This window comes from Heloderma suspectum, chromosome 10 (genome assembly GCF_057233095.1).
Source record: "Heloderma suspectum isolate Gila_16-S chromosome 10, 16-S_ref, whole genome shotgun sequence".
NCBI lineage: Eukaryota > Metazoa > Chordata > Lepidosauria > Squamata > Helodermatidae > Heloderma > Heloderma suspectum.
Genome location: NC_139467.1, coordinates 5,590,963 through 5,601,778, shown reverse-complemented (window position 1 = coordinate 5,601,778; position 10,816 = coordinate 5,590,963). Strand labels below are relative to the sequence as shown.

At 46.5% G+C, this 10,816-nt stretch overlaps 1 protein-coding gene across 3 annotated transcripts in view; it reads right to left on the bottom strand.

The window, feature by feature from the left end:
• Positions 1-2,171: 2,171 nt before the first annotated feature.
• PTGIR (prostaglandin I2 receptor) overlaps positions 2,172-10,816 on the bottom strand; it is a 26,955-nt gene continuing 18,310 nt past the window's right edge. Inside the window, exon 2 of one of the 3 annotated variants that reach the window (XM_084814778.1) lies at positions 2,172-3,107. In XM_084814778.1, coding sequence (XP_084670904.1) covers positions 2,856-3,107 — 252 coding nt within the window. In that variant the 3' untranslated portion in view covers positions 2,172-2,855. The remainder of the gene's footprint in view (positions 3,108-10,816) is intronic. The other 2 variants (XR_014784992.1, XR_014784991.1) reach the window with 2 other exon arrangements.

Genomic DNA, 10,816 nt, shown 5'->3' with positions numbered 1-10,816 from the left:
CCAGCCACGTCTTCTTCAAGGATACTCCACTACACCCTGGCCTTTCCAGTTTTCTGTTCTTTCCCTCCCAGCAGTCACTTTAGCATTCTGTAGCCACTGAGCATGCTCAGAACTCATTAGGGTGTCTTTTTTTAATGGGAGGCGGGCTGCCATCTTAGGCTTCCTTTGCTTTACCTGCAAAACTTGAGGTTCTCCTGACTATGCTGATACCTCCCTCTTGTTTCTCAGTGGCCCTAATTTGGCTGCAATCCCATCCACGCTCACCAGCTGAGTTTGCTATCAGAGCGGGTGATTCTGGTGATGGCGATGAGAAACTTTGGTGGTTACAAAGCAGTGCGTCATTGCATTTGTTGTGGCTCATTGGAAGGCGGGTCATGGAGGGGCCATAGCCCAATGGCAGAGCACCTGCTTTGCATGCAGAAAGTCCCAGGTTCTATCCCCGGCATCTCCAGGTAGTGCTACCTGCCCGAAACCCTGGAGAGCTGCTGCCAGTCAGTGTCAACAATGCTGGGCCAAATGGACGAGTGGTCTGACTCAGTATAAAGCAGCTTCCTCTGTTCCTGTGTAGGTGTCTCGAGCAACACAGCCATAATGATGTACTCAGCAAGTGGCACTGTACGTATCAGTCTGAGGCTTTTCCAGCCCCCGCTCCCACCCCTCCTGGAATTTGGAAAATGGGGCACAGGAGCGGTGCCAGCTCCAGGGTTTGGGGGCCCTTGGACAAGACACCCTCAATTGCCCCCATTCCCTCAGCGAGTCGACCTTCTCAATGCCCTTCCCACCAGCTGTGCTGGCTGCCCTTCCTCTTCCTTGTCACTGCTACCGCTTGCTTGCTCAACAGGCAGAGGGCCCGGGGGCAAGGAGGCCGCGGCATCTGCTGCTCCTCCTTCCTTCTCACCACCACCACTGTCTGGGCCAGAGCAAGAGGCAGGGGAACAAGCAGGTTGCAATAGTGAAGAGGAGGAGCAGCTCCAGGGGGCTCTTGGCAGTGGGCCCCTGCTGGGGTGTGGGCCCTTGGCAGGTGCCTGGCTATGCCTACCTTTGACGCCGCCCTGCATGTGACTTGCTGGTTGTGCATTTTCTTTTCCCGCTGATATGGATGTCCCAAAGAGGGAGGCCACAAGCCTCCTTCTAGCCAGTGGCTGCTTGATTCACTGTGTGTGGGGAGGGAGATATGGTGGTACTCCAGTCTGTCCTGGGACTTTGGTTCCAAATATTTAGACAGGAGAGGATTATGATTTGGCTGCGTGAGCGGTAAAAATGGAGAGATCTGGAGCAACATACAGAGGATTAGTCTGCAAATGAAATATTTATCCTGTGCCTTGAACCTTCCCAAGCTTCTGGTTACAGGATTGTAACTTTGATGGGTTGGGAGGCTGAGGGGGAGGCCATGAGCGAACAGGTGCTCAGACAGGGAGCAAAGGACATCTGCTCCTCATTAATGGGACGCAAAAGGGGAAGTTTACAGAGTAGCAACCTCGGGACTATGCTTGCGTTGAAACCCCCGTCCTGCCATAACCATAGCAAGTCATGTTCAGCTCCCCAGCTAGCTTTTACAAATATATTTTCAACCTTTTCTTTACACATATAAGCAGGGCTAGAAACTTGATTTCATTTTAAACAGAATACAAAGGCTTTGGCCAGACAATTATTATCTTGGAGTGGCTTCATAGAGGGATTGTCACTTGTCCCACTTCCTGGGTATTTCCAGACAGTGGGCTCCTAGTGGTAATAATCAAAAGGCAGAGTGCAGCTAGTTCATCTTCCCCTCTTTAACAGATTTTTTGTGGTGAGAAAAAGATGGAAGAAGCGGTGGGAAAATACAGGGGCAGGGGTTAAAATGGAAGATCTGGGCCCCCTGTAAAGTTCTGTGTCTGAGGCAGGGGAATAAAGCCTCGCCCAGAAGCACTCTCTGTTATTGGTATACAGGTTTCGTAGGTTTTCACGTTTTATGTTTCAAAAACCTGCTACATCTGTTTGTTCAGAAGAGACAATGGGACAAAATAATTAGGTGAGTATAGTCATCATGTAAACGTCTCCCTCAGACCATTTTAACCTTCCTTACAAACTAGTATCTGCCTCCAGGCCATGTGCGTGGAATGACAGAAGAGGCACAGAATACATGGTGTGTGAGGGTGTGTGTGGGTAAGGTACAGCCACACAGGTATGTTTGATATAAACTCAACCTTTATTTCTACCACTTCAAAGATTCACAGTAACTCTTCATGATCAATTGAACTGTGTGCTTAACATAATTGACACCGGAAGCGTGAACTGGCCAAGCACCACCATTACCCATTCTGGTACTTTAGCGTATGAGTCAGCGCAGGGAGTGCAGGTTGCTTAACATGCAGGCGAACCCATTGCTTCATAGTCACGTCAGTCATCCGTCTGTCTCCCTCTCTCTCCCTGTCCTTTTCACATCCTCTTCCTCTGTCTCCCCCACTGGCAGTTGAATTAGGGATCCCATTTCAACTTGGTCTCCCATCTCTTTATCAGAAGTATTTTCCCTTTACAGCTGATGACGAGACCCCAAGCCGAGCCTTCCCATGGGAAAAATATCCCACCAGAGATGCCAGTGCAGGTTAGAGGATCTCTCCTCCAGAGCACAGGGCTGCTTGTGGTGAAGAAACATTCGCTGGCCTTCCATCTCCTACAATGAGAAGCCGACCCTTCTCTTCCCATCGATTCCTGGATCCTTCCCGAAAGGCTGTGTGTGTGTGTGAGGGGGGTCATTGCTGCTGCTGCTGCTCTTCTTCAAAGACTCCCCACGCCACAGCAGGGAGCCCCCAGCCCAACTTGCCCCCTGCCAGAGAGGGGCTGCCACAGCCTGGTGTGTCGGGCGGCTTCTGCTCTCAGCAGACAGAGTGGCCTTGGCCAGTGATGCTGTCCTGCGTCCTAAACGTGGTGGATACCTTCTGTGTCCTGGGCCAATGGGGCCACCACGGGCGGAAGCAGAAGAAGTTCCGGAGGCTGCGGAAGACGGCATGGCGGAAAATGATGAACAGCCAAGGGTCTATGATAGGGTTGAACGCACTGAGGCGGAAGGCGACCATGTCCTCGTCCTCTTTGCGGTCTGGCCTGATGCCACCAATGTAGGCCCGGATCTGTGTGGGAAGAGAAGGAAAGGTAGGGGTGGAGAATTAGCAAATTTCAGCTGCAAACCGACACGGGTGCCTCAAAAGGGAACTTCCAAAGAAAGTCCTGGTTGTGGGCAAACTCTTGTCTTGCCTTCCTTGCAAAGAGCTTTGCTGGACTGCAGCTGCAAACACACCAGCTGAGCTTTCATTCTGCAGCCATAGTTCAGTGGTGCAGCTAGGGGCCAAAATACCCCCAAGCGACCCCCCTCCAAGAGAGCGAGGGGTGATGAGGGCATCAAAGCAGCAGAAGCAAACTCCAGTTCATTCCTGTAGTCATGATGGTGCTATGATCCAAGTGAGTTTAAAATGAAAAACTGTACAGGCTCAGATCATCATCTTCATCTTAATAAGAACACCGGAAGAGCCCTGCTGGATCAGACCAAAGGTCCACCTAGTCCAGCATTCTGTTCACACAGTGGCCATCCAGCTGCTGACCAGGGACCCACAAGCAGGACATGAGCGCAACAGCACCCTCCTGCCCGGGTTCCCCAGCAACTGGTGTACATCGGTACACTGCCCCTGGTACTGGAGGTAGCACATAGCCATCAGGACTAGTAGCCATTGAGAGCCTTCTCCTCCAGGAATTTGTCCAGCCCCCTTCTAAAGCCATCCAAATTTGTGGCCATCACTACATCCTGTAGCAAATTCCATACTTTAACTATGTGCTGTGTGGAGAAGTCCTTCCTTTGATCTGTTGTGAATCTCCCCCAATCAGCTTCATGGGGTGACCCCATTGGGTTCTAGTACTAGGAGAGAGGGAGAAAAATGTCTCCCTGTTCACATTCTCCACGCCATGATCATTTTGTGCACCTCTCTCATGTCTCCCCGACCCTCCTTTTTTCCAAGCTAAACAAGCGCAGCTGTTGTTGGCAAACAGTGTTGTTCTTCTGACTGATCGGGAAGGCAGAAGCCGCTGCGAAGGGATGGAAGGGCGGGAGGGGAAGACAAATGTTCATTGTGTGCTTCGCAAGTCAAGTAAGACACACGGGCATAAGATCACGAAGTCCAGGCTGCAAAATTACCAGCCGCCCCACTGGCAGTAGCGTATCGGCTTTGCACGCAGAAGGCTCCTGGCACCATCCCCTAGCATTCTGCAGTTCAGCCTTCCCCAACCTGGTGCGCTCCAGATGTGTTGGCCAATGGCCATGCTGGCTGGGAACAATGGGCGTTGCAGTCCAACACATCTGGAGGGCACCAGGCTGGGGAAGGCTGCTCAGCTTGGAAGGATCTCAGGACAGACAACACAAGGATGGATAAGAGGGACTGAATGGGGTGGCGTATGGCTATGCCTTACACAGCCATGAAACCATTTTGTGAATTACCTGGATTTTGGGGTTCTCCAACTGGAACTGTTCTTCCTAACAGTGACAAGAGTTGCCATCCTCTAGTCATTTATTTTATTTTTATCTCACCCTTCCTCCGTGGAGCTCAGGCTGGTGTACAAGATTCCTCCCTGTTCCCCTGCAATTTATCCTCACAATGACCCTGTGAGGTATGTTAGGCTGTGAGAGTGACTAGGTTCTCTTGATTTCTCCTGCTCTGGCTCCTCTCTCTGCCCAAAGGGCTCAGCATTTTATTTTATTTTAAAATTAAAACAATGCCAGTTCTCACTGTGACCAAACCGTGGCTCAAGATTGTGCAATGGTTCTTCCGGCAGGGAAGTGTAACTGAAACAGATAAGGTTCCTCCCTTCTCAGTGTAGCAAGTTGCACAGAAGGGGGCCTTCCTCATGTGCCAAGCACCTGGGAATTCCAGCCATGGTTCTTTTGCTGTGGGCGGCCACAGCACATGCATGCTGGGCAAAGTGGGTACCCACCCCATCGATCACAGGCCGAGGGAAGGAGGCCTGTGCCCTTTCTCAATAAGCAGGTTCACTGGAGAGACCAGATGAGTTTGCAAGCCAGGAATCTAGCTAGTGCTGTGAGCTTAAACTTGTTGCATCAATAGCTTCATCAGCTCAAGCACTAGTTGATTAACTGGCGAGGGCATGTTCCAGTCGGTGGGTCCTATGGGTTAAAGGTGCAATTTTATTTTTTTAACTTATTTTGCTCCTGGGGTGGTACCTGACCCTTTTCAGATGTTATTCTAGAGTTGTGTGTGTGTGTCTGTGAGAGAGAGACAGAGAGACAGAGACAGAGATGGAGACAGAGAGCGCATTGCAGTACCAGAGGTTGTGAAAGTGAGCTTCATGGCTGAGTGGGGGTTTGAACCTGGGTTTTCCTAGTCCTAACCCAACACTACCCAGTACACCATGATGGCTTCCATTTCCTTCAGCATCTCAAAAATGCACCGTGATTAAGACTTTGATTATATGCAATTTTATTTAAATGTAATTCATCAGTTCAGTGGTTAAATCAGGGATCATAGAATCATAGAATAGTAGGGTTGGAAGGGGCCTACAAGGCCATCTTTCAGCGGGCTACAATTTCAGAGAAGCTCGGGGGGGGGGTGCGTGCATCCCAGTTGTGGGTAGAGCCAAAGGAAAAAGGGGCAGGACCAAAATACCAAAAATGCGAACATATTGCAGCTTAGCGTTCTTACTCCCAATAACTAAGCCTTAGGAGAAGCATTTCAACCTTTTAGAATGTGGGGACCCCCCCCCCGCAAAAGCCAGGAAACTACGAAAGGTTGGGGGAAAGGAGGTGGGGCCACGGGAAGGGGGTGTGGCTATTTGGGGAACCCTACTGGTCTGGATTGTGCCCCCAAGTGGGCTGGATTGTGCCCATGGGCCTGATTTTTGACATCCCTGCGTTAAATTTAAGTGATTGATCCACTGAAAAATCAGTTAACGGCCTAATGGAAATACATGGCTTTTGCTCAAGATGGGAATTCTTGATAGGGTTGCCCAACTTTTCAGCCTGCCACTGTAACTTTGCCTTTAACAGCAGTGCAGACATTTAATGTGCAGACATTAAAAAGTTATCAGATTTATCTCCATCCTTATGATTTCAGCCTGCCAAACTGCTCCTAGGAACAAGAGCTGGTCGGATTGAGTTATGTTCTGGTCATTTCATAGAATCATAGGGTTGGAAGGGGCCTACAAGACCACTGAGTCCAACCCCCTGCTCAATGCAGGAAGCCTGATTCCTAGGCGGTGTCCCATCCAAATTCTAACTAGGGCTGACACTGCTTAATTTCTGAGATCAGACAAGATCCAGTACATCCAGCCCTTTGGCAACTATAGACCCAAAGGAGGATATGAAAGTGGTTGAACAGAGACTAAGCACAGAGACAGAGAAACATCATTCTTTTCACCCCTTCGCTCGTTTTCATTGCAGGTGGAATTGGACAGGAGAGCAAAGCAGATCACTTTGTATTTCAATTCACTTCCAACCTTCCTGCATATAATAGAATAAACTACATCCAGATCCCAGAGGTAGTTGAATGTGTCTTGCACCCTGGATGTTATCACACAGGAAACTCCAGGCCCTTCCGTTGGCATATTCGTAATCATACCAGAAATAATCCCGTTGTGGTTATATTACTAGGGGGTTAATGAGATTGGCAGCTCATTTGCAAGCATTATAATAATTTGGCGGCACGAATTCAGCTCCATTGCTTCCAGCCCTGGCAAAACAGAGCTTCAGTGTCGCTTTAGAGTTCCAGGAACTGGCCTCTCCAAGACATGGGCAGATCAAACAAGACTCATACTCATTCAACATTGTCTTAGTTGGGCAAGTATCCTTTGGGAGAATATGGCTACGGTTAAGAACAGAAAGGAGATAGGCAGCAAAGCACCCCCTTCTTGTTTTGCCAGATTTGTCAGCAAAGAGAAAATTGACCAAAGCTTTATAACAGCAAAAAACAGTTACAAAAATGATTTCTATTTGAACACAGTTTGTCAGAGTTTTTTTTTTTAAAAAAAATAATCGGTGTTTTGTATTCTTAACTCAGATCAGTCAGGAGATAAATTATTTTCACCCCCCACCCTGCCATTGTGTTATCAAATTGAAGCGTTAGCCTAAGGAGGACAGGGGCTAATTGTTCCCTTGGATATGTCTACACTACACATTTAAATCAGTTTCAGACCTATTTAGATGCTATACTTCTCAACTGAGGAAGGAACTTGGCATCCTGTAAAGGAGCTAAGGCTCTCAAAGAAAAAATGCACACAATGCCTCCAAAAACTCACCTACTATGGGTAAGGTAAGAAATCATGAATTCAAACTGCATACAAAAAGCTTTCAGACCAATTCTAAGAATATGTTTCTAAAAGGGTTGTCAACAAATTAAGGATTTTGTTGATGATTATTAATAATCTGTGTTTGAAAATTCAGCGGTTCATTTGGACTGGGGGCTGCCTATCGAAGAACATGGCTTTCTCTGAACATGATACAATCTTTTCAGAGAATTCAGTTTATTTTATATTTTATTTAGAATCATTTTGAGATTTCCTGGGATGAGAAAAAGCACATAGGATCATTTTATAGGTGCTGCCCATGCATTTTCCGGTAGTCACAATCTAGCCACTTGCTTTTTAAGAAGCTGGTATTTTCTTGCATTCCAATTCTCCACTCCAAGCTTGGAAGGAAAAACACCCACCACCTATCACTCGATGGTCTGAAGATCTTATTGTTCTTACTACATTTCAGCATATCTCCTAAAACTGTCAAAGTTGTAAGGATGCCTCTTTAGATGTATGGACTGCTTATATTAAAGTATATATATGAAACGGAAATGTTAATCCTTTTCTCCCCCTGCCTGTGTTTTCTGTTTTTCTTTTCTTTTTCCTATAGGCAATCGTTACTGTACACTGATATGCTTCATGATATGATTTTTTTCCCTTCCCACCCACCACCTTTTTGATTTGTTTGTTGTTGTTACTGTTGTATTGCAAATAAAAATATTATTTTTAAAAAATCTCTACTTGATGTCAGATTCCATGTGGGACTCTGTGCTTGTATGTGAGAAGGAAATCACCAAAAGTCAAATAGTCCTGCTTATATCCAATGTTTGACAATGGAACATGGAACCCACAAGCTACCAACATTGTAAACTGAATGCAACCACATACTTGGAACATCCTATGCTTTGGTTTATATAACCCACTCGGATGTTTAGTTAAATTTAACCCAGCACTCCCTTCTCTCTTTTGCTCTGTTACTTCTGTGAAGCTAGATATAGGGATGAGCGGAAATGTGAATTCACCCGATTTTGCACTTTTGAATCATTATGTGAATCAGAATCAGTTATCCTTCAAAATTTGAATTTTCTGAATGTTGCAATGGAGTTTTCCAATCAAAGCATGTGTACAAGATTGCCTACATTAGGAAAAAAATGTTTAAAATACACTGTATTAGGAAAATTGTTTGCAAAAAATGTGTATATGAGCACAAATGCATACAAAAAATGCATATATTGGGAGAAACGTGCACCAAAATGCTTATGAGTTTTCATGCAAATTTTTAAAGAAAAAACTTTGAGCTGGATTTAAGATTGGAAAAAACAGAAATGGAGAGAAAGCGAAATTGACAGCTTCATCCATCCCTGACAGAATCTTTTAGCCAGCACCAGCAGCCTTTCGAAAAGGGAGCCAACCAAAAAAACCCAATCCCTTTGTTTCAGCACCTTAACCAAAATGCAGGTGGGGCGGCACCGTGGAAGCAGTTGGGCCCCAGAGAACATGGGCTTTTAGGGGGAACTGTTTTCAAGTGAGCCTCTCTTCTCCCACAGATCTTTCTAGAAGAGGCAGATTTCAACCACATTCATCCTCAACATGTGCTGGACTACAACTCCCTCCATCCCCAGCCAACATGTTCAATGTCTGGGAATGATGGGAGTTGTAGTCCAAGCATCTGGAGGGCGCCAGTTTGAAGAAGGCTGCCTTTAAAGAATAGCAGTTAATCGACTGAGACAGGGGCCCCCGACCTTTTTGGACCCATGTGCACATTTTGGAATTTGAGAAACTGCTGTGGGCACTAGCACAAAATGGCTCCCACAGAGAATGTGGCTAGTCACATAATAAGTAATATGCGGGCCTGGTTAGTCAACAGAGGTAGTAGGGCGGGAGGAGAGAAACAGTGAGTCTAGATGCTGGGAAGGAGGGAGAAATAGCAAGGCAAAGGGATAGAAGGGAGAGGCAGAGTGAGGCTAGAAAGGGAGAGAAAGAAGACTACCCTAACATCTCTCAAGGATTTTATTTAAAAAATGTTTAAGGGAGTGGAGCTTTGTGGGCACCATTAGAGGACTCCACGGGTGCTGCATTGAGGACCCCTGTACTGAGATTAGACCTAGTGAAATCAATTGAGTTTATCATAGTCAAGAGTGACATAAGTCCATTGATTTCAATGGGTCTGCTCTATGTATGACTAAATCTGGATCGAAGCCTAGCTCTTATTATCAGAAACCACATTTCTCCCCCACCTGATACCCCTTTCACCCCAATCTGTATAGCTTCATACATATGGGGGCGCATGCTAAGTTAGGTCTGGCTGGACACTATTAAGGAAATCTCAGTTGTTTAACCATATGTAATTTAGAGTGCAATCCTGTGCATGTTTAGACAGAAAAAATCCTACAACTCCCAGCATTCCCCATCCAGCATGACTGGCTGGGGCACGCTGGGAGTTGTATGACATTTTTCTGTCTAAACATGCACAGGATTGTGCCATTAGTCAATCAGATGGCTGATACATGTCCAAGCAGCTATAATCCCCACTCTCAATGGGCAGTATTCCCAGGTAAGTGCGTATAGGCTTGCACCCTAAATCTTCACACGTTTGCATAGGAAGAAAACAATGCTACTGGAGAAAAAAGTGTGCTTGTTTATTTTTAGAGGATGCATTTTAGATGTTATGTGTCAAAGCAGGCAGTCTCTCAGAAGAGGCATCTCGTCCTGTGCATGGGAGAAAAGAAGGGAAGCTTATTCTAAGACGGCACCTACCTCTGATGGTTTTGAAAACATTTGTATTAAAAAATAGGCACATAAGCTGCCTTATGCTAGGTTGGACAATTTATTCATCTAGCCCCAGTAATTGGTGTGTCTCTGGGAGAGAAGCATCTTGCGTCCTGATCCTTTTAATTGAAGGTGCCAGAGAATGAACCTGGGACCGTCTGCCTGGAGAACAGGGGCTGAGTACGGCCCCTCCGCCAAAACTATGTCATCGAATCAACTCAATGTGGAGGGCTCATAAGCCCAGCAAAGGGCCTTTCGTGAATTTAAAGAGTGCCTTTCCCACAACCAGCCTAGATACACATGTGAAACTTAGGGAGAAGTGTTTCCCCATTCAAAAGAAACAGGGTTGGCCCAAGACATTTTGCTGCCTGATGCACAGCAGCAGATGTCACCCCCATTCAACTCCCTAATTCAAGGTATGTAAGACCCAAAGCCAGCCAACGCATTTTGATTCACAAGGCAGAAAATGTCATAAGCACCTCTCCCCATCCATGGCTGTAAAAATGCAGTAACAACAAATTAGGTTGCAGCCCTATGCATGTTTAGGTAGAAAAAGTCGTACAATTCCCAGCATTCCCCAGCCAGACTTTTTTTCTGTCTAAAAATGCATAGGATTGCGCCTTCAAACAACTAACAATTTGCTGACCTTTCAGGACAGATCTGCTGACTGATGTGGCCAACCCTGAAAAGAAAGCATGGTTGTTTTGCGTGTGTGCTCAGAGGAGGGAGAGGGAAGGTTGTAGAAATTCAGCCCTAGATGAGTGAGACAGCTTCTGTTGTT